The sequence below is a fragment of the Lepidochelys kempii genome, chromosome 1 (genome assembly GCF_965140285.1).
Source record: "Lepidochelys kempii isolate rLepKem1 chromosome 1, rLepKem1.hap1, whole genome shotgun sequence".
Classification (NCBI taxonomy): Eukaryota; Metazoa; Chordata; order Testudines; family Cheloniidae; genus Lepidochelys; species Lepidochelys kempii.
In genome coordinates this window covers 351,251,513-351,279,168 of record NC_136380.1, presented here as the reverse complement: position 1 = coordinate 351,279,168, position 27,656 = coordinate 351,251,513, and the positions used below count along the sequence as shown (strand labels likewise).

Genomic DNA, 27,656 nt, shown 5'->3' with positions numbered 1-27,656 from the left:
ACCTTCTGGGGTCCCTTCCAACCCTAATATTCTATGATTCTATGAAAGGACTGATCCTGGACTGGATGGGGAGAGATGATGGCCTAAGGTGCTCCTTTATACTATGACAGGTTTCAGAGTAACAGCCGTGTTAGTCTGTATTCGCAAAAAGAAAAGGAGTACTTGTGGCACCTTAGAGACTAACCAATTTATTAGAGCATAAGCTTTCGTGAGCTACAGCTCACTTCATCATATGCATCTGATGAAGTGAGCTGTAGCTCACGAAAGCTTATGCTCTAATAAATTGGTTAGTCTCTAAGGTGCCACAAGTACTCCTTTATACTATATCTGCTTTCCCGACCCCTGAAACTACCTTGGGGTCTAAACAGGAGCCAGCAATGAGGGAGGGGCTGTGGGTTCCAACTTCTCACGCCGAGTGCGATGTAGTCCATGTCTGGATCAGGTGGGAAGTGCTCATGGCACGTGCCATTACCAAACTCTCCCAGCCTCTCCCTTTGGCTCTAAGACATGCCACGCCACTTCTCATCTAGGCCTGATGAAATAGGAAAGATGACTCAAGGCAGCATGTGATGTCTGTTGGCTTGACTTGAACGCCTTGCCTTCCTGTTAGTGAAGGGGCAAGCAGCACACTGTTCTCCACAGTCCGTGGCAAGAAGTTGCCTAAGGCACAGAGGTTAAAAGAGGCTGTAAAAGCGGGTTTTTTTAAAATGCCACTTCTGGCTGGGTCCCTTCTTTAATTACACAAACACTGGTAGCGGCAAAGAACATAGATAGGTAAGGCCCTGATCCCGCAAACACAAGGAGGTAACTCACTTCACGCACATAAACCCTTCAGGAGGAGTAAGCATGTGATGAAAGTTAAGCATGTGTGGAAGTGCTTGCAGCGTCAGGGACTAAACTGTATTGAAAATGTTTTAGTAGCAAAACCTTTGTCACTTCACAAGTAAACTGTTTCAGAGTTAAAAGTTTGGCCTTCAATACACTGAGTTATTGACATTTTTATTCACAGGCTAAAATGTTCAAAAATACCCTAAAGTCTGGCTCCTAAACCTATATTTAGGCACCCAAGTGTGTGACTTTAGAGCACAAGTCCCATTGACTGAAAACTGCAATTCCTAATATAGGAGTACAGCCTGGTTAAGGCATTTCAGCTCTCAATTGCATCCAATGAAGTGAGCTGTAGCTCACGAAAGCTTATGCTCAAATAAATTGGTTAGTCTCTAAGGTGCCACAAGTCCTCCTTTTCTTTTTGCTTATACAGACTAACAAGGCTGCTACTCTAAAAGCTCTCAATTGGTGGCTCAGAGGGTGGTGATAGTGGGCAAATAGCCTGTGCTTTATTTCCAAACTATGTTTGCATTCCTCTCTGAGCAAGGGTATCAGTGAGGCTCTGGACTGGTCTTTCTGATATGTCTGGGGGGAGAAAGCAGAAGGAGACTCCGCTGGTTGGAAGGCATGAGATGCGCTGTCCTGAGATGGGGGGTTCCACGACCACCACTCCCAAGAGGAGGAGGCGGGTGGTGGTGGAGGTTGGGGACTCTCTACTCCGGGGGACTGAGTCATTTATCTGCCGCCCTGACCGGGAAAACCGAGAAGTCTGCTGCTTGCCGGGGGCTAAGATTTGCGATGTGACGGAGAGACTGCCGAGACTCATCAAGCCCTCAGATCGCTACCCCTTCCTGCTTCTCCACGTGGGCACCAATGATACTGCCAAGAATGACCTTGAGCGGATCACTGCGGACTACGTGGCTCTGGGAAGAAGGATAAAGGAGTTTGAAGCGCAAGTGGTGTTCTCGTCCATCCTCCCCGTGGAAGGAAAAGGCCTGGGTAGGGACCGTCAAATCATGGAAGTCAACGAACGGCTACGCAGGTGGTGTCGGAGAGAAGGTTTTGGATTCTTTGACCATGGGATGGTGTTCCATGAAGGAGGAGTGCTGGGCAGAGACGGGCTCCACCTTACGAAGAGAGGGAAGAGCATCTTTGCCAGCAGGCTGGCTAACCTAGTGAGGAGGGCTTTAAACTAGGTTCACCGGGGGAAGGAGACCAAAGCCCTGAGGTAAGTGGGAAAGCGGGATACCAGAAGGAAGCACAGGCAGGAATGTCTGTGAGGGGAGGGCTCCTGCCTCATACTGAGAATGAGGGGCGATCAGCAGGTTATCTCAAGTGCTTATATACGAATGCACAAAGCCTTGGAAACAAGCAGGGAGAACTGGAAGTCCTGGCACAGTCAAGGAATTATGACGTGATTGGAATAACAGAGACTTGGTGGGATAACTCACATGACTGGAGTACTGTCATGGATGGTTATAAACTGTTCAGGAAGGACAGGCAGGGCAGAAAAGGTGGGGGAGTAGCACTGTATGTAAGGGAGCAGTATGACTGCTCAGAGCTCCGGTACAAAACTGCAGAAAAACCTGAGTGTCTCTGGATTAAGTTTAGAAGTGTGAGCAACAAGAGTGATGTAGTGGTGGGAGTCTGCTATAGACCACCGGGCCAGGGGGATGAGGTGGATGAGGCTTTCTTCCGGCAGCTCACGGAAGCAACTAGATCACATGCCCTGGTTCTCATGGGTGACTTTAATTTTCCTGATATCTGCTGGGAGAGCAATACAGCGGTGCATAGACAATCCAGGAAGTTTTTGGAAAGCATAGGGGACAATTTCCTGGTGCAAGTGCTGGAGGAACCAACTAGGGGCAGAGCTCTTCTTGACCTGCTGCTCACAAACCGGGAAGAATTAGTGGGGGAAGCAAAAGTGGATGGGAACCTGGGAGGCAATGACCATGAGTTGGTTGAGTTCAGGATCCTGACACAGGGAAAAAAGGTAAGCAGCAGGATACGGACCCTGGACTTCAGGAAAGCAGACTTCGACTCCCTCAGGGAACGGATGGGTAGGATCCCCTGGGGGACTAACATGAAAGGAAAAGGAGTCCAGGAGAGCTGACTGTATTTCAAGGAATCCCTGTTGAGGTTACAGGGACAAACCATCCCGATGTGTCGAAAGAATAGTAAATATGGCAGGCGACTAGCTCGGCTTAACGGTGAAATCCTAGCGGATCTTAAGCATAAAAAAGAAGCTTACAAGAAGTGAAAGGTTGGACGTATGACCAGGGAAGAGTATAAAAATATTGCTCGGGCATGTAGGAATGAAATTAGGAGGGCCAAATCGCACCTGGAGCTGCAGCTAGCGAGAGATGTTAAGAGTAACAAGAAGGGTTTCTTCAGGTATGTTGGCAACAAGAAGAAAGCCAAGGAAAGCGTGAGCCCCTTAATGAATGAGGGAGGCAACCTAGTGACAGAGGATGTGGAAAAAGCTAATGTACTCAATGCTTTTTTTGCCTCTGTCTTCACTAACAAGGTCAGTTCCCAGACTGCTGCGCTGGGCATCACAACATGGGAAATAGATGGCCAGCCCTCTGTGGAGAAAGAGGTGGTTAGGGACTATTTAGAAAAGCTGGACGTGCACAAGTCCATGGGGCCGGACGAGTTGCATCCAAGAGTGCTAAAGGAACTGGCGGCTGTGATTGCAGAGCCATTGGCCATTATCTTTGAAAACTCGTGGCGAACGGGGGAAGTCCCGGATGACTGGAAAAAGGCTAATGTAGTGCCAATCTTTAAAAAAGGGAAGAAGGAGGATCCTGGGAACTACAGGCCAGTCAGCCTCACTTCAGTCCCCGGAAAAATCATGGAGCATGTCCTCAAGGAATCAATCCTGAAGCACTTACACGAAAGGAAAGTGATCAGGAACAGTCAGCATGCATTCACCAAGGGAAGGTCATGCCTGACTAATCTAATCGCCTTCTATGATGAGATTACTGGTTCTGTGGATGAAGGGAAAGCAGTGGATGTATTGTTTCTTGACTTTAGCAAAGCTTTTGACACGGTCTCCCACAGTATTCTTGTCAGCAAGTTAAAGAAGTATGGGCTGGATGAATGCACTATAAGGTGGGTAGAAAGTTGGCTAGATTGTCGGGCTCAACGCATAGTGATCAATGGCTCCGTGTCTAGTTGGCAGCCGGTGTCAAGTGGAGTGCCCCAGGGGTCGGTCCTGGGGCCGGTTTTGTTCAATATCTTCATCAATGATCTGGAGGATGGTGTGGATTGCACTCTCAGCAAATTTGCGGATGATACTGAACTGGGAGGAGTGGTAGATACGCTGGAGGGCAGGAATAGGATACAGAGGGACCTAGACAAATTGGAGGATTGGGCCAAAAGAAATCTGATGAGGTACAATAAGGATAAGTGCAGGGTCCTGAACTTAGGACGGAAGAACCCAATCACAGCTACAGACTAGGGACCGAATGGCTAGGCAGCAGTTCTGCGGAAAAGGACCTAGGGGTGACAGTGGACGAGAAGCTGGATATGAGTCAGCAGTGTGCCCTTGTTGCCAAGAAGGCCAATGGCATTTTGGGATGTATAAGTAGGGGCATAGCGAGCAGATCGAGGGACGTGATCGTCCCCCTCTATTCGACATTGGTGAGGTCTCATCTGGAGTACTGTGTCCAGTTTTGGGCCCCACACTACAAGCAGGATGTGGATAAATTGGAAAGAGTCCAGCGAAGGGTAACAAAAATGATTAGGGGTCTGGAACACATGACTTATGAGGAGAGGCTGAGGGAACTGGGATTGTTTAGTCTGCGGAAGAGAAGAATGAGGGGGGATTTGATAGCTGCTTTCAACTACCTGAAAGGGGGTTCCAAAGAGGATGGTTCTAGACTATTCTCAGTGGTGGAAGAGGACAGGACAAGGAGTAATGGTCTCAAGTTGCAGTGGGGGAGGTTTCAGTTGGATATTAGGAAAAACTTTTTCACTAAGAGGGTGGTGAAACACTGAAATGCGTTGCCTAGGGAGGTGGTGGAATCTCCTTCCTTTTAGGTTTTTAAGGTCAGGCTTGACAAAGCCCTGGCTGGGATGATTTAATTGGGGATGGGTCCTGCTTTTGAGCAGGGGGTTGGACTAGATGACCTCCTAAGGTCCCTTCCAACCCTGATATTCTATGATTCTCCGCACAGATGAGCATTTTAAGCGTGACACTCTAGCAGAATAAAGTCTGCATAGAATCAGAATATAAGGCTGCAGCTGCACTGCTTGTGGTGGGGAGACTAAGCCACCAAGAGCTCTCCTGTCAGCCTAACTACTGCCTCTGCGAAAGGCATAGCTATGTTGTTGGGAAAAGCTCTCCCGCCGACATGGCGCAGTCTGCACTGGTGCTTAGGTAAGGGTAATTTACAAAGCTCAGGGGGGTGGATTATTCACACCCCAGAATGACGAAGTTATTCTAGAGTAACCTGTAGTGTAGACAAGGTCTTAGTGAGGAATTCAAACATCCACTTTAGCAATGTAAGATTAGCATTATTAGGGGTATGTCTATAGCGCAACCAGGGCTGCGTGATTGACTGCAGCTCACGTAGCCACACCCACACTCGCTCCACTGGCTGGCTTACTAAAAACAATGGGGAGGACATGGTGGCACAGACTAGCAATGCCAGTAAGTACCCAGGGGGCTTGTGCAGCTCACACTGAAGCCTGGGCGTCCTGTCCTCACTATTTTTAGCGAGGCTAGCTAGATGGAAGTAGTGCAGGTACGTCTACATGAGCGGCAATCACACACCCGGCTGCAGTGTAGGTATAGCCTATAGCACGGTAAGTAAAGAATTGCAACTTGGGAACCATTCGGATTTAAATAAAAGTTGGTTTGTTAGTTGTTTCAGGTTTGTATCCACCTGCCATTCTTCACTGGGATTGACCCTTACGGTCATTAAGGATCTCACAGCATGACCAAGAGGTGTATTAATCCTGGTGTCCTGGCCTTTCATTTCCCCTGCATTTTAACTGCACAGTATTTCACTTTGTGCTCTGAACAGCTATGCTGCTGGGTTCAGTTAAATAAATGCCTTATTCTTCCCAAAGCTTGGCAACAGAAAATTGCACAGTTGCAACTTGTGTTGGTCCCGAGAGTCCAGCCTAACTCTCCTGTTTAAGGTGCACACACCATGCCATGTCCACAGGCAGCATAGCGGGTTTGCCCTGGGAGAACTCAGGGCTCTGCTGGAGCTGCATCACTAGAATTTCATGCCGAAGCAGGAATTGCATTGGTGCAGTGACCGAGGATGGGGTGCATTAGGGCAGAGCCTTGCTCAGTGAAAGTATAATCACAGTGGTGATTCTTCCCCACTAGAAGATGTATGTGGGGGAGCGGATGCATTTTCAGGCCTGACGGGCGTTTCGCACGTGTTCTAGCATAGAAAAGACTTCAGAAGGGGCTGTGTTTCAGTAGTGGGTGATGTGAGTTGTGCCTGTAGCTTGGGAAGCCATTTGCAGCCTTTCAGAAAACAAGGCACTATCTAAATACCAGTCTATATTTGTGTGTGTGTGTGTGTATATACACATACATACACACACACATATACACATACACTGAGACTCCAACCAGAGACTGCTGAATTGGAATTAATTTGCAAACAATTAACTTAGGCTTGAATAGAGACTGGGAGTGGATGGGCCATTACATGAAGTAAAACTATTTCCCCATGTTTATTTCTCCCACCCCCACTGTTCCTCACACGTTCTTGTCAACTGCTGGAAATGGCCCACCTTGAGTATCACTACAAAAGGTTTTCTTCCCCACCACCCCGCTCTCCTGCTGGTATTAGCTCATCTTAAGTGATCACTCTCCTTACAGCGTGTATGGTAACACCCATTGTTTCATGTTCTCTGTATATATAAATCTGTAGTTTCCACTGAATGCATCCGATGAACTGAGCTGTAGCTCACGAAAGCTTATGCTCAAATAAATTGGTTAGTCTCTAAGGTGCCACAAGTCCTCCTTTTCTTTTTGCAAATACAGACTAACACGGCTGCTACTCTGAAATCTATATTTGACCAGTAGTTCTGGATGAGTCGGGCAATGAGGTCTGCACCACAGAGCTCAATGGATCCTGAGTGACAGCCCAGTCTAGTGGACCAAGCAGAAACTGGGCATCAGGCATTGCAGATGTGCCATGCTCATGGCACCACTGCCTTGCTGGCTGATGCTGGGGGAGTCATTAACTACTGCAGATAGGGAAACAATGGGGATTATACCTCCCTTCCCAGTAGGGGGATTGCAAAGCACTACTGTACGCACCAAGTACTATCACTAGAAGAAAGCTTTTAGTGCCTTGGTTCCTGAAAGAGGCAACCAAGAGCAAGAACAGCTTAATTCAGGGCCCCCATCTCTCCCAGGAAATGCCTGGCACTGCAGAATTTTCTTTATTGGCAAGACTGGAGCTAAAATAGCCACATCCAGACCCTTAGCAATGTGGGCAATGTTTACACAACATACCTGCTTACAGACTGTACTAAAAAGCTTCAGTGGAAGACATCCAAGCATACTAGTAACGGCCTTGAGGAAACAATGCAGGCATACTTCCAACCCGAAAAAGGATAAAATAGCATCCAACAGCTATATATAGAACAGCTCCATAGACAATTCACACCCCGTGTAATACAATAACCCACGCCTAGGGATGCACTGGGGAGATCCTGGGATATCCTGTAGTTAAAATCCTGGGTCTCCCAAGAGATGGCCAGTGGAAGAGCTACTCATGAAAGCTTTGGGGATATCACTTCCAAACATGGGACAGGGAACCAGAAAGTTAACATGTCAACTCCAAGGCTCTAACACAAGTGTACATCCTGGCAGACAGCAAGGCTGCACGCATGTGGGCTGAGTGAGTGTTGCATCTGTGGGGTACAGAGATGGGAAAATCTGTGTTAATTGCAGTGTTATCTTCCATTGCATCAGCATGCTCTGACAGAGCAAGCCCAGGACAGCCTCAAAGAGGTTGCTTTGCAGCTAGAGATGTGTCTCAGATTTTCAGTAGCTCTTGAGTATAGGAGAAGCTGGGGGGGGGGTTTACCCTCCCTCTGCCATGACCCCAAAGGAGGGGGGAGCTGCTATTTTGGAATGCCTGTTCCCAGCAAGCCAACTGGTTTAGTAGCAAAATGTTTCATAGCTAAATCTTTGTCACTTCACAAATAAACTGCTTCAGAGTTAAAAGTTTGGCCTTCCAATACATTAAGTTATTGACATTTTTAATCACAGGCTAAAATGTTCAAAAATACCCTAAAGTCTGGCTCCTAAGCCTATACTTAGGCACCCAAGGGTGTGACTTCGGAGCACAAGTCCCACTGACTTGCAGCTGGGAAGTTGCTAGATAAAACACCCGACACCATACTACATAAAGCCTAGAACTCAACCAACAGCTGGCCCCAGAACAGCAGTGAGGAAGTAATTCATCAACAGCTTTGTCTTGTCATCAACGCAAAGCTGTTCGGGAAAGTCAAGTGTCAAAAAACATCTGAACCCCAGGACAAGTTTAGAGAAGAGCAGGAAATATACGTACTTATTGGCTCGGATTCCTTCCCTGCGAGAGGCCAGGCCTTCTGCCACGAGAGACTCGGCAATGTTCTCCCCAGTCGTGTCTGGTAAGAGGGGAAGAAATGAAATCAGATTCACTGAGAGCAAAATTCTGAGTGCTGTCACTGCATAGCATCTCTTTGGATGAGAGACAGTTATACAGGAGGCTCTTTATAGACAAAAAGTCTTGTGACCGAAATATCAATCAAGACAACTACTGGAAGCAACAAACTAGGAGGCAAAGGGAGGGCAAGGTTAAAGCTACTTCGATGGAAAGTTAGGCTTGTTATGTGCACACCTTGGCACCCCCATTGTCCATCTACACCAGTAGCTCTCAACCCACAGCCCATGGGCTGCTTGCGGCCCAATCAGCACACAATTGCACCTCATGTGACATCCTCAGGGCCATACAGGTAGTATATACATTGTGTGGCTGCAGCCCACATAAAACAGAGAGCTGCATATGCAGCCCCCGATGGTAAACAGGTTGAGAACCACTGGTCTACACGTTAGTGGATTAGATGTTTACAAGGCACGATGTTAACAGAACAGCCATAATGCTTCACTAATTTCAGAAGGAATTCACAGGCAAACTTGCTGGCATGGTGGCCACCAAGGAAGCATGGAACTTATAATGTTTTCTATTCAAATCCAGCCCCAGCTCAGTGAAGACTGGAAGGCATTACCAGCAACAGGCATCCGCATCTGGCAATTTTGGCTGAGAAGCCAAGGATTGAATGGGATAGTAAACAGAACGATATTGGCAAGGCGGGGGAACAGTAGAGTGAACTTTGCCTTGTGCCATCTGGGCTCTAGAAGGGCTTCTGTCCCCACAGTTACCATTAACAACTTTCACCATCACAAACCACCACCCCCACATGGAATATAGATCACTGCACCCATGAAAAGCACTTTAGCATAAGTGAACTCTGCTCACAGCTGACAGTTAATTCCCCAGCTAACCACTTTCACCCAGTCATTTTGGAGTTTGATTCGCATTTCCTCCAAACTACCACCTTGACAATCCCTCCACACACTCGGAGAGGTGAAGGAGGGGTTGGCCAGAAAACAGGGTTCTAGCAGCTGCCACGTGGCCACTTCAGGCAGATTTCCTGGAAGTGCTGAAGTGTTTCAGGAGCCCCAGTCTCACAGACCACCAATACCACTGAGTGTCACTTTGCCCCAGGGAACACCTAGATCAAAAGTGCCAGTCTGGTGGCACCATGATACAACAGGCACTGGTTGTCAAGGAGGAGTTTGGTGTCAGCAAAGCACAAGGATAAAAATGTATGGGGCATGCCACTCTGATGACAATTAAGGCAAGGGAAGAGGGAAAGAATAAGGGAGAAAATCTGACATAAGATCTGCACATCAGTCTGGGAAAAAATATTTATACGTGACCAGGTCATCCTCTGTAGCAGAAGCCATTGCATAGGATATGGAGGTAATTATATGCAACAGGATCAAAGGGGCTTTTGAAATGCCACCAGAAAAAAACAGAATTCTAATCAAACGCTGTTGTCCTAGGGAAGGGTGAGATCATCAACGGCTACGATAACACACAGCCGCACAAACACTGATTCTGTGCAGAATCAGCCAACTTTGTGGCTAATGTGGCAGCGACGGGTCACACCTGACCACAGCCATCAGAGGGTATGTCTGACAGGCGTCCACAGAACAGACACCGACTCAGACATGGGGTTCTCTCCAGCCTGAAAGGCTGGAACAGTTTGTTGGCAAGGAAGGGAGCAGATTAGTAGTAGGAACTGACAACTTGGGTGATCTGAAGGGGTAAGGTTTTTGCTTTGCTCTCCCCGCAAGTTCATGGCCTACCCAGATGAGGCTGCAGCAGCCTCTGGCTCTAGGTACATTCGGAATGAATCCATGTCAGATTTCCTCAGACATTTCTAGAACTGTAACAATCCTTTTGCACTTCATAATGGGGGAAAACTCTCCTGTTAGCCATCCAAAAGAAGAAATAAGTGATGCTACATCCTCAAAAGAGAACCAGAAGGGGAGGACAAATCCAGCTTGGTTTTAAGGTCGCAGCTGGGGTGTTCCAAATTCATAAGGTGCGCGCTTCTCCCACTCTGCTCAGCCCAAAGCTAAGAACAAGTTACAAAGGTTACAGACTTCTGACCACTAATAGAGAGCTAGAATCCAGCTGGAGGAAGGCACCTGCCTGGTGAGGCTCTTGGTGCATTGTTAATTGTATTGACATCTTGACAAACTTAATCAGGAAATGTTTTATGCTTCGTCTATTCATTTAAATCCTGTCCTGTCACACAGTTTAACAATAAGGGAGACACCTACACAGGAAGCCTGTCATAAAAATCTTTTATGTGACAGAGAACAAGGAGGAAGAACACTGAAACAGAGCACTTAAACTGATAGCAGTGTCACTTCAGAACAAAATCCTTTCAAGATTTATTTCCAGCAGACTAACACTTTGCTTCTGCCTTCTGATGATAAATACACGAATGCTCCAGGATTCCCAACAAAAGAATGGATTTGGTACAGAAGCCAGGGAGTTGCAGAGACAGTGGTCCTCTCCCAAGGAGTCAGTCATAGCATAAGCTTTTCAAAAGGATTATGGGTGCAGATTATCCCACAACTGGCTACTGAGGGGGTTCTCACACCTCCCTCTGAAGCATTTGGTGCTGGCCACTGTTGGAGACCAGGCCAGATGCATCATGGGTCTGATCCAGTCTGTCAATTCCTGTGATACGCTGGATAGCTCAGACACTGGCAGGGCAGCAGCTTATCTCTGTCACTGGTTCAACAGCAACCAATAGCAGTTACTGCTCTACTTACATACAGCTGCAGCCCCTTATTGGAAGGCCTGGAAGAGACCAAAGAGTGAATGGTCCTTTAGTTTGTACGAGGGGGAGGAGTTGAGCATGCTGGCAAGGCAGGCACCCCCTATACCCACTTCTGGCATTGTACCTGCCATGGCCTGGACTCAATTTCCAGGTCTCTCCTGAGCAGAAACTCAAGTTGGATCATACTGGTGTTAGCGAGTTAGACAGGACTGACAGATGGGAGTTCAGGAAAGAGCAACAGAGTGGAGATCGGACATGGGCAGCTGAGAGACCACTTGGCTACACCGCTACGGAGGAAAGCCCTGAAAACAGTGGGAATAGGTGACTACGAAGGGGTTACCATAGCCAAAGAGAAATAAGTAGGGGCAGCAGGAGGACATTAAGGAAGTCTACTTGAGCAGAGCCCTGGTGAAGACTCCCGACCACGAGATGCAGGAGGCTGTGCACTCAACCTTTAGGGAAGGGGTGGAAGCCACAATGCTTGGGACTTGTAAGAACCTACGGTTCTTATCTGGCCCCCATGTCTCAGTCTTTAATGCACTTATCCTCCTATGCCCCTATAAGGTAGAACAGGAGGGGGAAACGAGGCCCAGAGACAGAGACTCACCCAAGGCCAGATGCGGTCTGTACCAGAGCACAGAACTGGCCTAGGTCTGCCAAGTGCCAGGCTAGTGCCCTAAGCACTGGTACCCATCCTTCCCTCCTAAGGGCAGCAGCAGCCAGACTGGATCAGATGAGCAGTCCATCTAGTGCCATGTCCTGTCTCCAACTGCAAGCTGCTCCAGAGGCTGGGGCAATAGCAGTGATGGGACAACCTGACTCCAGGGAAAATTTCCTGCAAGTGTCCATTAGAGGTTGGCTCATGCCCTGAAGCATAAAACACAGGTTTAGCAGGGAACAATCCCTTGCATGCAGCGAGATGGAAAAGACTGAAGACTCACTAGTGACCCAGACACTCCGAAGGCTGATGAAAGTTATGCTCCTGTTAGTCTACAGCTAGGTTAGGACAGCACTGTATGACTGGGTAGCATTATCCTTTCCCTTTTTGGACAGTGACCCAGCAGCTTACTGAACATTGGCTTGGGTTCAGCCTTCTCCCCTGGACACTTCAGATCCTTGTGCACTGGACTGACAGCTGAGGAACAGGAACTAACTAATCCAGCATGGGGAGGGAGGGGGAAGCAAAATGCATTTGCCCTATTTAGGCAACAAGAGGCCAGTCCTATTCAGCTTCTTCAGCCACCTCCCTGCGTGAACCAGAACTCCTGTCCCCGCAGACACAGGCGCTGCCTGCATGGGTGCTCTGGGGCTGGAACACCCACAGGGAAAAGTAGGTGGTCAGAACCCACCAGCCACAGTTGTTCAGGGGCACCACTGCCAACCAGGGGCATCACCAAACAGCTGATTGGTGACTCAGGGAGGGGCTCGGCGGAAGCGGGAAGGGGCGAAATAGGGGCAGAAAGAGGCAGAGCAAGTGTGGGGCATTGGGGGAAGGGGAGAGCACCCCTCAGGAAAACCAAAAGTCAGCGCCTCTGCCCACAGAGACCCAACAAGCAGTAAAGGCAAAGGGAATAAGCAAAACAGACAATAGTGAACAAAGAATGGAGAGAACAGGAGAAAGGAAGGGAAATGTAGCATGCAGAGGAAGGCAACCAGGGCTGTCCTCCTGTCAGTCCCCCTTATTTTTACTACCAATGCGCATCTGGAGTTCAGGGAAGAGGAAAGCGATAGTACCATGGGCATAACAGTGTGTTTCATTCCAGAGCATCCTCTAGGAGCTCTTTGAAGGTCTCCCATTCAAATGCTGACCTGGCCAACTATTACTTAGAGTCTGCAAGGTCTTTAACCCCACTGCACCATTTTGGAATAAGCCTTACTCAGATTCCAAGGCCAGAAAGGACCACTGTGATCATTTAGTCTGACCTCCTCTATCACACAGGCCAGAGACCTTCCCCTAAACAAGCCCTAGAGCAGAGCTTTCAGCAAAACTTCTAGGCTGGATTTAAGAATTGCCAGTGATGGAAAATCCAGCACAACCCTTGGTAAATTGTTCCAGTGGTTAATTACCCTCACTGTTAAATGTATGCCTCATAATCATCATGCATGTATATGCGTTCCAAAGGGGTGCTTACACAAGAACGGGGCTAAAAAATTAGAAGCCTCTGAGTCATTGTATAAAGTCCTCATGCCCCCAGACTCCCTACCATTTTAAAAGAATAAATCAAGCTGTGCCCAACTTGTGCACTGCTTTTAACTGTGACCTGATGACAATCGACTGTCAATGAAAAGCAAAATGACTTCCTATGCATGTCTGGCTTTTGTTGGACACTCATTCTTGTTTCTCTCCACGTCTTGTCAGTCTGTGGTGTCTCTCTGTTGGTTTGTGTCTGTTCCCTCTCCACCCAACACCTTATAGCCTCTTTCCTCTCATGCTTATCTCTACCCAAGCTTTGCTTGAATTTCCTCCCCCCAGCTTAGTCTTAGCGAGGGTAAACCACCATCGGAGCCATTTACCAAGGGTTGTGGTGGATTCTTCATCACTAGCCATTTTTAAAAATAAGGGTGTATGTTTTCCTAAAAGCTCTGCTCTAGGAATTATTGTGATGTTCTACGGCTTGTGTTATACAGGAGGTCAGATTAGACGATCAGAGGGTCCCTACTGGCCTGGTAATCTTTGAAAGCACCCAAAGGCCCCCAGAAATCAGAATCAGGGCCCCATTATGCTGGGAGCTGTGTGTGTATGACCGCCTTTTCCCCCACTCTTTCAAAAACTCCTGGAGTGGGGGAGAACACAGATTTGGGTTTCTGACCCACTCCATAGCAAAGGACAAGGATGTACAAACTAAATTCTCGGCGATCAGCAGAACAGAAACAAGAGCATGGACTGATGAATGCTCAGGGCATAAAATGTTTTCTAGTCGAGCTCAACTTCAGACCACACAACTTGCCTTCCTCTTCCTTGAGCCCCAGCCCCTCCTCACTGGAACTAGGCCTGCGGATATTTATGGCAGCTGGGCCACTTTTACAGCTCAGATCCTTTTCCCTTGCTCCACAGGTAGCTTTGCCCCTTTATGCATGCTGGAACGACCCTAACAGACTCCGTCTAAGCATGCTGTTCTAGCTCATTGCAAGCTGCTCAGTGACGCTTTGTATGAAGGAAGCTGTAAGTTATAGAACATTCAAAAGCTAAACTAAAGCAACGGCCTAAAAAGGGCAATGGGTGCATTCAAAAGTGCTACTCCCATTTTATGGGTGCCAGATCACCCACTTCTGAGTCACTGTTCTCAAGCAGCACCATGGTTAACGAACATCAATTCTCACTGTACTGACCAACACACAACAGTCCAAGGATGCTAACGAAAAGGGAGCTAGGAGAACTCCTTTCCGTTGCCTGTCTCCGGTTGACTAAAGCCACAAGATTTATAATGGCAATAAGGGCTGCAAAAGGAAATCTAAGGGAATTCAATTAGCACCATGACCTGAAGCAGCCTGGAGCCCAAACACATTCAACAATGACAGTCTGCAGCTCCAGCAAAGCAAACTGCACTATAGGAACCCAGCATCCAACTCCAGTGAGTGCCCAGAGGTCCAGTAAGAACCCACACCTGAATTTCCCTAGAATTAGTGACAATGCCATAAATGGCAGCCTGCGGCCTGCACTATGGAAGATGCCACAATAGGAAGAAGGGCAACGTACAGCTGGGTGTCAGGTTCACGCGGACTTGCAGCATCTCCAGACTGAGGGGCAGCACGTCACCTCACCCACCTGCATGGCACACTTTGCCCTGTGCATGTCTGGCAGCTCCCTAGCCACTACTCACCTTTCCCAAGGTACACCATGCCGTACTCCCGGCCTTGCGGGGTCTTGTACTCCACAGTGAAGCACACCTCCTTCCCAATGAGCTTCTTTCGCAGGAACTCACGAGCTGGAAATCCCCAGGGCTGGGGGAAAACACAAAACTTAGTCACTGGAGGTCAAAGTGGGCACCATCAGACCCTAAGGGTTCCCCTTCCACTGCTGGACACAGTGCAGAGAGATCTCATAGGGAGGAAGTGTTGCCTAGTAAACAGAGCACTGGATTGGGACTCAGGAGATATGGGTCCTAATCTCACCAATACTGGCCTACTGGGTAATCCTGGGCAAGTTACTCAATTTCCCCATCTGTAAAATGGGGTCAATGATACTGACCTCCTTCATACTGGGACCTGCTCATGAAAAGAGCTGCGAAGGAGCTAGGTGTTCTCTTGGCCAGACAGCATTTCGCTGCTTCTGCAGGAGACCCCCATGAGGCCTCCTGCAGTTCAGTGGTTTGGAAGCCAAAGATACCTGGAGGCATCTAGAGGAAAGTAGGTCTGTCCAGCACTGACAGGTCAGGAGCAGCCCCAGTTAGAAGACAACATTTAAACTATTGCTGTCCTCTTGATCTGCTCCAAAGTAGTCAGGATCACAACCACTCCACAGGCAACAATGAATACTGTCCAGATCGTTTTCCCTGCTCAGACTGAGACCATGCCATAAGGCCTCGGGCTGGCGACAGCTCTTCCCTACACTCTCACTTGCATGAATTCAGCCAGAGGAAACTACAGATTGAAGATCCTCACAGTAAGAATACAGCTGTGAAATCGCCTCCCCAAGGCACAGGTGGAAGCCCCAACACTAGACAATTAAAGCTGAAGGAAACAGCGCTGGGAAACATACTAAGGAGCAATCCTGGCCTGGGGATGGGGGTCTAAATGAGCTAATGGCTATTTCCGGTCTAATGTTCTACGGTAGTTTGTACGCCCACACTGCCTCATCGGGGGATCTGAGCTCTTCCCCCTCCCAGTCCTATGCTCCAGCCCACACTCCAACCCCAGAAAGGCTGCAAGGGCACAAACTCAGCATCACATCACCACTGCAGGATCAGGCGGGCAGAGAAAATGGGCTGGGGAGAACACTGTGCTAGCCACCAACAATTAGCTGAACTGACAGGCATGATTTTATAAAGCAGAAGACATTTATACATCTACGCAAGATGTTCAGGAAACAATCTCCCCAGGGAGAGTCTCATTGCAAGGAGACCTGCAGTTTAAGGGAGCTCTATACTGCACCTAACGCAGGGAGGGTGGGTATCCCAGGTTTGGTTTAGTTCTAACTCCACCACCTCTATCCAAAAGAGGACATGGGGCAAGTTCATTACCACTCAGTGAGCAATCAGCATATGCCGCATGCTGCCACCAGGAGCTTTTCTTGCAGCCACAGCCTCCTGGGCTGTTACTGGGGTGGAGTGGGGGGGCCAAAGTAGCAGCCCCTTCCTGTTGCTCCTGGATTCACCACCTTGGTGTTGATTGCTGGGGCCGCCAGCAGCGGTTGAGCCCTGCTCCCCCTGCGGAGATACTTGAGGCACAACACTGGAGGACCTGGCAGCAGGTGAGTTTCCCACCAAGGGGCGATGAGGTTCAGGCTTTGGGCCTGGCGTGGCAGGACAGCAGGCTCTGGCCACAGGGCTTCAGATTCCAGCCCTCCACTGCCTCCCCAGTCCCCCCATCTAGGGCTTAATTTGTCCCCAGGCTGTTGACGCTGAGTAAGTCTGCTGTGAAGAGTGATTTGTTAATATCACTTTTCACAACAGACTTACTAGCTAGCAATAAATAAATTACAATGATTTGGCTGTGTCTATATGCATATTTGTTTTTCCTACAGCTAATTAAGTATTTTAGAAAAAAGTGAGAGCGGCCACCAGCAAGAGTTGGTGGCCGCACTCTGAAGCCACCAAAAAATTTGTTCTGAGAACCTCTGCATTAATGGAAGCAACCAGCTACTCATCCTAAAACTCTGATCTGTCACATGACCCCAAAAGCAAGTCCCTGAACCTTTGTTCTGTTCCCTGCAAATCAACACAACACGAAGTGCTTAGATCGGGACCTTACACATGCTGATATCCAACTGCTGCAAATACTCAGCATTTCAGACCAGAAGGGACCATCATGATCCTCCAGTCTGATCTCTTGCACTACACAGACCAGAGAATCCACACAAGGATTCCTCTAGTGTAAGGAATGTCTCCCCTACTGGGGTAGAATACATTCTGGGCCCTTTACTGGTCAGATGGGCTATTTCAACAGGATGTGACCAGAAGTCCATCCTCAGAGCAACTCACATATCAGGACCAGAAAGAGGAGAAGTCTCTTCAAACTGGTTTAGGATAGCCCTTTGTTCGTTATATACATTGGCTCGCAGTGCCTACGAAAACATGGCCTGCTTAAGTGAATGTTGCCCTGAAGGTGTCTTAACCACTAAGATGTTCTAGGCTAATTTTTCAGCATTATCCCCAGCCTCACCTCCCCATTTGCTTTGAAATGGGACATGTGGCTACTCTGCCAAAATATTGTTCCCCAAGATGGTGCATCACAGGGGATCACAGTGAACACAAAGTCCTTGATTTTTAGAGCTGGGCAGGAAACTTTTCCTTTTCAATAAATTTGAAAAAAATTCCCACCCCACATCAGGACAATGTCAAAATCTAGACTCTTTGCAAGCCAAACATTCAAAAGAAATTCTGAACAGGTCAACTGTAATATTTCATTTTGATTAAAGCTTAATTTTGAAACTTCAAAAGTTTTTCAAAATTTTCTTATCCATTGAAATTAATCCTTTCCCACAAAGCGTTTTAGTTTGAATGAATCAGCGTTTTCCAACAATATCCATTTACTCAAATTCTCAAACAGCTCTATTTATTCTTCAAACAAGCACTAAGAGGTAAAGCAACTTGCACAGGTTAACAGTTGATCAGCATCTGAAAAGGGAACAGAACCCAGTAACTACACTGAAAACACTGCACCTCACTCTGGACTGAAAAGTTCTAATTTCACCCTAGCTTCCACCCGTTACTGATGTGCCATCTGCAAGCACTTAGCCGCTGATACCCAGCCTCAGACAAGAACACCATGTTCTGGAGGATAGGTGGGGAATTCCTTTCCCCCACTCTTCCAGCAGTGGAAGATCAGAGCTGTGCCATCTTCAGGCACTGACACCAATGCCCTGCAATTAATATGCAGGCCTGAAAGTGAGTGGTTAACTGCCCATATAGAGTACCCTGCTAATTCACCCGCAGCAAGATCCTCCAGTAGATATCCATTGTCTAAACTCCTTACCAAACACTGGACAGGATGTACCAGGCTACTGTATCCTAACAGTATCAGTTCAGACACTGAAGGGAACCCATAGCTGAGTAATTGGAGCCAAAACATTACATAAAACCTCGAGTTACAAGACCCTCAATCTCAGGACAGAATATAATGCAATATAACAGCCCTGGATAATACACCCCTGACCTGGCCCTGTCTCTATGCTCCCTTACTCGGCACTGAAAAAAATGCCCTGCACTCAAACATGGCCAGTCTGAGTGCCTACAGCCAGAACAAGGGGTTGGGAGGAGGGTGGGCTGCACTAATACCTGCCCTTTGGAGCAGGTAGCAATAAGCCTGGTTTTGAGGAACTTTTAAATCCTCTATATTAGCCCTCGAGCAAAGCAGTGAGTCAAAGGCAGCTCAGAGTCTCCTGGTTTGAGTTAGCATCCTACAGCGTGTAGCTTGTGTCGTGCTAAAGTGAAGCAGGGGACTCTATGGTAATGAGACATCAGCCTTGCAGCTGAAATTTGCTTCGCTCACAGCACAGCCCTGGGTAAGTTCTATAAACATTTTGTGCTGGTGATCCTGGTGGGCAAAAGGCGGCGCCTGGAGTCCCATTTATCCCCCAGTGGGGTGCTGCAGAGCCAGCACCTATTCCCATACCCACCTCCCATCCCATGGATGCATTTCCCTCCTCCAGTCTCTGCCTCCTTGGAAAAAAACAAGGCTGTACATTAGCATGGAAGATTTACCTGGGGCACTGGAGGGGAAGTTCACTGCTACACTACACAATTACTCAAACACAGAATCTGTTCATTTTAAACCAGTAAATTTGGAGAATGACGCCTGCCTGCCTAGCAAAAGAGGGATCTGAGCTGTGAGTAAAACCCTTTTGGGCTGGGCAATTGTGAATTAGTCTTTTCACACACCCTCTCAGATAATCATCATTTCCCTTCCCATCTCCAGCTGTGTCCCATTTGACTCTTAAGCTAAGCAGGGCTGGGCCTGGTCACTACTTGGATAGATAGCACAGAGGCTGTAGGAAGACGCCCTGTGGTTTCAATAGATGGCACATTCCACTCCCTCTGAGCAAGCATTCAACAAACTGAGTGACAACACAGCAACAGGTGAGGACAATTAACTGTGCTCTTCTGTTTCAGCTAAAGAAATGTAAAGACAAAACAAGGCTGAAACAAGAATCTGTCCAGGACTCTGTGCCTGACCCCCAATTCACAGCGCCCCCTACCACCACACTGGGGTATTAGGTCAGCACATAAGGGAGAGCACCCCTACTGCTCTCTGCAGCACAACAGTGGGACTTTGGGATCAGACTCAAGCCCACTCCCTGCAGCACAGCACCCCCACGTGCCACATCTGGGCATTGTGTCTGCACCGACCCCCCCAGCAAGGAGCACCACCTCATGGATCAAGTTACGCTGGTCCACGACCGAGGACTTGTTCTACTGAGCTCTTGATCAGTGCAAAAATCACTGCTGGCTTGAGGTTTACTTTTGGGCGATCTGCCAGGGCTAGGCAGTATTTGGGTGGCAAGCACATTAGGTTATCTCCCTGATTTATTCTAAATTAAGCTCCTGGCCACAGTACTAGGTGCTCTGAGCATGAGGAGTTGAATGCAATCCAGCCTTATGCACCAGCCTGTTGGCCAGCAAGGAAACACCTACCTCATCAGGGGTATCCTTGGCATCTGGCTGTCCTGCAGCAGCCCGGCGGGCGAGGTTTCCAGCACGGATATTGCTGAGGTTGATCTGCCGCTCCGGAGGGGGCCCCCCACGGGGCTGCCCTCGGACAATGATGGCGCAGCCTGAGAGGACCTGCAGGGAGGCAGACAGAGAACATTAGTACTCCAACAGCAAAGTTAAACCCTTGAAGAAGCTTCAAGCATTATATCTGGTTCCACCCCATCCCTGCCTTGGGCCTTGTGCTGACAGGGACCTGGGATCCCACTTACAGATCTGGAGTTGCACTTCCGCTATAATGGGCCCTTCATCATCAAATTCACCCCACTCAGTTCCTGTATCTAGGCTGTATTCCTGGCACTCATCATGTCCAAGCATCACTCTCCCCACTTCCTAACAGCACCTTAAAAATTTCCCCACTTAAACAGGGGTGTTTTCAGAACAGCCATTGTTGGCCCCAATTTCCATTCCCTCCCACACCCTTTCCTGGATGCACCCCCTCAAAGCTCACCAACCACAGCAGATCGAGTTCTGTCAACGGCAAACGCTTCAGACCCAACCTCACTGAGGGAGTTAAACACTGGAGTTCATCTACAGGTGGAATTTTGATAGAACTTTGCTCTTTTGCTGCAAACCTGGATTTTCAAGTCCACAGAAATGGACAATGTACCTGAGCCCCAAGGGACAGCAGTTTGGTTTTACTCTGCTAAGCAGCACCCCGGGACCTTAGACTAGAGAGCTCCATGTGCATCCTACCACTGGGCCTCTGCAGTACAGTCAGCTAAGCCCATTTCCAGCCACTACGCAGGTAGCAAGAAGTGTCACTGCTGCAGAAGAGGGTGCCGGGCCCATCTGGAGAGATGCCAGTAGGCAGCTGGGAGTTAGCAGGCAGGAGAAAGTAGTACCCTTTCTGCAGAAGTAAAGCATGGCACAGCTGGCCCCACTGTGACAAAGGAGTGGGCCAGAGGCGAGCTGCCAGACCCAGCACACTGCCAACCAGCAGAGATGCAGTGGGGTTTAGCCAGAAATCATATGACCAGCTTCCCTGGAGCCACCAGGTCAGCCAGCTGCAGATGGATTAGATTCAGGACAAAGAGCACGAATGCCAGATTGAAGTGGAGGTAGCGAGCTGCTCTCCAAGCATTTACAGCAGTGAGCAAGCAGACATGCAGAGTAGCGAGGTGGTGGGTACAGACTACCGGGGTGTGACATTAACAGGACTTCCTGCCCATTCCCCAGGAAGGCACTGCACACGAATTTCTCACCACAGCCAGCGGTAGTGAGCACCCCAGCACTGAAGGTTTGTTTGCAACTGGAGCTTTGTGTGGGCCAGGGAAATGAGCCCAAGTGGAGTTCAGCAGAGCTCAGTCCCTGGGCCTCCTGCTATCAAGTTACTCACACGTGGCACTTGCAAGCCTTGCCTACAGTCAGGGACAGGCAGTCAGCAAGCTGTGCAGTCGCACCACTGCTGACCCCTAGATGCAAACAAGGGCAAGGCAGGTTTTGCACTTCACGTTGCTGCCCCTTTATGCCTGTAAATCCCCAGAGCAATGCACCCAGCTCCCTCTTCTTCGCACCCCACTTCCAGCAGCCCTTCAAGCTATCTCACTAGTAAGCCCACATCCTGCCTCACCCAAGATTAGGGTTGCCAGGTGTCCGGTTTTTCATTAAAAGTCTGGCTGGCGGCACAGCAGGACTAAGGCAGGCTCCCTGCCTGCAATGGCTCTGCGCGGCTCCCGGAAGCAGCAGCATGTCTCCGCTCCAGCTCCTATGCATAGAGGCAGCCAGGGGGCTCCGCATACTGCCACCACCGCAAGCGCCAGCTCTGCAGCTCCCATTGGCTGGGAACCACAGCCAATTGGAGCTGCGGGGGTGGCACCTGCAGATGTGGCAGCACACAGAGCCGCCTGACCGCGCCTCCATGTAAGAGCCAGAGGGGGGGGACATGGCACTGCTTCCGGGAGCTTCTTGAGGTAAATGCCACCTGGACCCTGCACCACTAACCCACCCCCTGCCCCAGCCCTGATCCCACTCCCATCCTCCGAACCCCTTGATCCCAGCCCAGAGAACCCTCCTAAATCCTTTGATGATTTAACTGGGAATTGGTCCTGCTTTGAGCAGGGGGTTGGACTAGATGACCTTCTGGGGTCCCTTCCAACCCTGATATTCTATGATTCCTACACCCCAAACTCCTCATCCTCAGCCCCACCCCAGAGCCTGCACCCCCAGCTGGAATCCTCACATCCCCCCCGCCCCATGCCCCAACCTCCGCCTTAGCCCTGATCCCCTTCCTGTACTCCAAACCAGTCAGCCCCAGCCCAGAGCCCCCTCTTGCATCCCAAATCCCTCATCCCCAACCCCACCCAAGAGTCTGAACCCCCAGCCGGAGCCCTCACCACCCTGCACCACAACCCCCTTCCCCAGCCTGGAGCCCTCATTTCTGGCCCCCTACAATCTACAACCCCAGGCCAGAGCTTGTACCCCACCCCGCACCCCAACCCCCTGTCTCAGCCCAGATCCCCCTCCCATGCTCCACCCCCCAGCCTGGTGCCCCCTCCTGCACCTTAAGCCCCTTATCCCTGGCCCCATCCCAGAACCCACACCTCCAGCCAGAGCCCTCACCCCCTCCTGCACCCCAGCCCCCTGAGCCAGCCCTGTGAAAATGAGCGAGTGAGGGTGGAGAGAGCGAGACACAGAGGGGATGGAGTGAGGGGGGCAGGGCAGGGGTGTTCAGTTTTGTAGCAGTAGAAAGTTGGCAACCCTACCCAATATCTGTTCCTAGTCTATTTCATCTGAAACTGTTGGCTCTCCAGGGAAGGGAAGAGGCTTATTCCAATGCACTTAGTAAAAGTCCACACCACCAGGAGCTGCCCCCGAACACATTAGCGGGGTTGGGGGTGTGCTAATGGGAGAATCCTCCCACTTGCAGCGAAGGCCCTGCAGCACCAGGACTGAGCCCTTGTGGCCAACCCCACCTAGAGAATCCATGCTGGGCTTGGCAAAGCAGGCTTTAACAGTCTCAGTTGGCTAGTTCTCCCCAAGCCCACACTCAAGAAACAACCCCCAGCATGTGTGCTAGATTGCTCATTCGCTGCAGCCAGACAAGTTCTCTTCTCTAGCTAGGAGGGACTGCAATGAGTGATGTCCAGGCTCCCCACAGAACTTGGCTGAGACATGTGTCTCCCTCGGCAGTTACACACAGGAGAAACAGTGCAGTCTCGTGGGGCTGAGGAAAGCTGGGCTCTGTTCCCAGCTCTGCCACTGCCCTGCTGGGTGACCATGGGTGAGTTACTTCCCCCCTCTCCCTGCCTTCGCTCCCCAGACCCATGTTATTCTGCGGTGATAGTCCCTGCTCCTAAGAGCGTACAGTTACTAAATATTTGCACAGGGCTGAGCACAACAGGCCCCGATCTCAGCAGGGGCCTCTCTATCCTATCCTAGATCAGTTCTTTTACCACACTCATCACCACAGTATCTAAGCACCATCCCTAGTCAAGCATTAAACAACATGACTCACATCTGCCACGCGTTTGTTCTTGGTGCCACCATAATCCAAATACTACAGCCTTCGCTGCGGTCTAATTGCAAGAGCAGTGCCATCACGCAGGATGGCTGTAGCAGAAGGGGAGAACCAACCAAAACGAACAGGTACCTTAATCACAGGCCAAAGCTTCCCAAGCAGATGTGAGAGGCAATGCAGTGGGAGGGCACTGGCAGCCACACTAACATTTAACACCCATGTTTCATCAGGAATATCCAGCAGAACACACACAGCTGGTGGGGAGAGCAAACGCAGCAGTTCGAGGGTTTTGCTCACTGAGCAGGGCCTGCTGGGAAGGACTGCTAACCTCATTATACTAAGAGCCCAGATTCCCCAGATTTTAGGTTTGTGCGGAGGCAGCATGATTAGCCCCAAGGTAAGGGAGCATCCAGGAGCAGTAACCCTGAGCCAGTAAGGTGAGCATGCCCCAAAGAGCGCAGGCCAGGCCGCCCTGTCCGAAGGATGACCAGGAAGCAAAGCTTGTTTGATACCAGAGGTCCCTGTATAGCTGGCATGAAGACCCACCTGTTGTTCTTGCCTGCCCCACTTGTTCAATCTCCCATTGGGTGCATGATGCAGTGCTACCTGGGGACTGGATTTCCGTGCAATAGCCAGACTGGAAGGGCATTTCCAGACTTCAAAGGGAGCTGCATCTAGTCCTGCTTGGACCCAGGGAGAAGGATCACCCAGGAATGACCCACAAATTCTGACTGATACATGTGATCTGCTGCTTAATCTACAGTTTAATTCTCAGTACAGAAAAAACCACAGGGGAAACCTGCCAACTGAGAAAGTAGGAGGAGCTAGGAGATAAGCACGCCCAGCTCCAGGCAATCAACTAGCATCTTACTCCTCATGCAGGGACAGGATTGGTAGAGCATCTAGACTAGGGCACTGCCTGACTGGATCCAGGACCTTAGAGTGCTGGAAATGTTAATATAATTTGTCTGCCCAGAGACCGTGCCTTCTCAGCTGGCTGTGCATTTGGGACAGCTTTCATCATTTTGGCTGCGTGGGATCCTCCAGCACCAACACAAACTTGACCTTCAGACCCAAGATTGCTGGTTTCGGTTATCTCCCTCCTCAACATAACTGTGCACCTGCCTGTGTGGTGTACTCAGAAGGCTCTTGTACCCACAACAAGCATAGCCCCCATTCAGCTGCAATCACAAGGGTTGCAAAAGAGCCAAAGAGGGGGACTTGCTCATCAGGTCGCAGGGGACCCTTTTGGGCACCATGGAACCTGGCTTGAAAAATTCATGACCTCTCCTACCAAGCTGGATGCCTAAGCCATCAGTTTCTGCAGGAACTAAGCTTTCATTCTAAGATACATTTTAGCCCATATGTTTGATCTGATGCAATGCTGCCTTATCTAGACTGCATGCACCTCTAGAGCCTGTCAGTCACTGCTCACTGCTTTGCCTAGGTGCTGGTCAGATTCACTGCCACTTTCTAGAACCCCATGGAACTCTGTACAAAACACATTCATGCAACATCAGGGGAGAACTAAATGCAGAAGAGTCAGGAGTGTCACCTTCCGGTAAATACCCACCGATGGGCAAGGGGTTTGTACTACATGTGCTGCAGACTCCATGACACTGAACTGCCTGGTTTGGGTGTAATTTCTCCACCATCATATTGCATTGACAATGTCCTGTGCTAGATAAAATGCATGGGAATCTCAAGCTGAGTAAGTTCTTAGGAGGTATATGTTCTCTAAACCACTAATCAGTTACTGGGACCAGTTATGAGTTGCGAATAGAGGGATCAAAGGAAACAGCCTGGTGTGTCTGATTCTCAGGAGCACTCTGATCTGCTGATGTATGTACAAGCAGTCTGGGAGCCAAATGCCCAAGAGATGTACTGAACATTAGGAAGGCAAAGCTGCCAGCACTCCTATAGGGGGAGAAGAGGAGTGATATCACCTCCCAAGAGCCCAGAGAGGACAGATCATAACTGGGCCAACAAGAGTGTGCGGGAATACAGATACCTAGCCAGGTGAGGTGATGGGAGCAGCCTTGCCTGGTAAGTCAGCTCTCTGGCTAGTAGATGGAGAATTTTTCAAGCCTATAGTTCAGAGAAAATTCCTTTGCCATGCAGGCACCAATAAACCAGATCCACTGAGCTCTACAGGAGAAGGTCCTGTTCTCCCAGCATGCCGGAGTACTGAGGACAGCTGCCATATTCAGATGAATTATAGCCCAAATATTCCAGTCACAGAACATCCAGTGCCCTGAACCAACATAAAAAGTGGATGCTTTTAACCTTGTTTTCAGACTGCTCTTTGCCTTTCCCCAATTGCCTTGAATACAAATGCAAAAAGCAAACTCCAGCCCAGCCTCCTGGCTAATGGGAGACTACAGTCACTCAGGCAGGCTGCCAGGAGAGCAGAGATCTAACCTAACAGGTGAGCTCTCCCCTCCCTCCAGGCCAGCTGGATGTACAGTGGCCTACAGAGCCATGTTCTTCCTACGGGATTGCTCCAAGTCTGTAAGAAGAAGGCTGTTTGGCAGCAAGCGGATCAGATTGAGCCCAGACAGGGAGCGGAGATATTCCCTGAAGGAGAATGCAAGCTCTCCAATGCTGGAGCACAGGCAGGCAGCGTGAACCATTCAGTGCCATAGTTAGGGTCCAGAGTCGGAGTGCATCTATGGTGCAAGACATGCAGAGAATGCAGTTGCTTGCATCGTTCAGCACACTCTCCTCTGGGCTGCGTCACACCCGGTAGAAAGAAGGAGGCAGCTATGGTGGGGCGGAATACTCCTGCCTCAAACAGGGACATATCCCCCTCCCCGCCCCCTGGGAATCACTCACCACAGCCAGAGCATACATCCATCAAATCCTGTGTCCCCACCCTCAGGCACTAGCCTTCCTCTGAAGCATGAGATGTGGGTAACCTCCAAAACCGCTCCAGTTCTACCCCTGGCCAGGATCCTGCTGAAACCAGCAAGGTCACCAGGACATCACCTGAAAGGGCTGCCATCCAAAAACAGGAATTTCCAGAGCCAACTTCAGTTTCTCCTCCCTGGAGTCCTCCAGGCGCTTATCCATCCACCCCCTATTCTGACCCACTCGAGCATGGGCACCGTCCTCTAGCCACAAATGACGATCCCTTCTCTCCCCCCTCAGTGGTGGGCATGACATGCCTCTGCAGCAAGTCCAGCCTTGGCAGTCGAGGGGCCCAGCTGGAGTCCTCAACTCACTCCCAACAATGCATGTTCCCATATTATACAAACGCTACCCAACACCCACTTGGCATGCTTAAACCACACCCCCACCTCCATCACCACTGCCAGGCCGGTAAGAAAAGCCATTTGGCCTCGGCTCTCTAGTAGCAGGGAGGAAAGCTTTCCCCACCCATAACTCCGGATGGGAGCCGGAGTAACAGCGACACAGCTGCAGATACGGTGCCACCCCCCCACACCCACACACTTCCCCAAGGCTCCTACAAGATTCTGTGGGGATACAAGAGTCCACTCCAGAATACGTCTAGAGCGTGTCTCTACCTGGATTATAAAAACCACCCCCTCTCCTGCACAGAAAAAGGGAGAGTAAGCCACACCACAGTTATAAATAAGGAAGAACCCAGCCTCCTAGGGGCAGTGCTCCCTCTAATTTTGCCCACGCATGTGTGGAATGAATTTTGTTGTGTGACACATCACCTCCATATTGGTATACAGAACAAAATTCATGTGGTGGGGGTGGGGCTGAGGGGTTTGGAGAGGGAGGGCTCAGGGCTGAGGATTGGGGTGGGAGGGTGAGGGTTCTGGCTGGGGGGTGCAGTTCTGGGGTGGGGCCAGGGATGAGGGGGTTGGGGTGCAGGCTGCTGGGGACTACAACAAGTAGAGAGGACTCCCCCCAGCAGCATCTGGGCTGGGGGGCAGGGAGGCTCCTCTCCCCCAGCCGCAGCAGGTCCATGCCGGGGCTGGGGCAGGGCACGTGGAGAGAGGCACCTCACCCCACCATGGCAGGTCCATGCTGGGGGAGAGGCATCTCTCCCCACCGCAGGGCTTAATAGGTAGCTGCATAGCCGTGCAGCTTAGAGGGAACTGGTCCTACAGGCATTTAGCTCCAAATACACGCTTGCC

The 27,656-nt window shown here is 49.8% G+C and overlaps 1 protein-coding gene across 1 annotated transcript in view; it reads right to left on the bottom strand.

Moving 5' to 3' along the window:
• The window catches only part of SND1 (staphylococcal nuclease and tudor domain containing 1), a 500,999-nt gene that overhangs the window by 456,778 nt on the left and 16,565 nt on the right, over nucleotides 1-27,656 (bottom strand). Inside the window, exons 2-4 of the mRNA XM_073329019.2 lie at nucleotides 20,013-20,162; nucleotides 15,042-15,162; nucleotides 8,385-8,463 (exon numbers count right to left, since the gene is read on the bottom strand). Of these exons, the coding sequence (XP_073185120.1) occupies nucleotides 8,385-8,463; nucleotides 15,042-15,162; nucleotides 20,013-20,162 (350 nt within the window). The remainder of the gene's footprint in view (nucleotides 1-8,384; nucleotides 8,464-15,041; nucleotides 15,163-20,012; nucleotides 20,163-27,656) is intronic.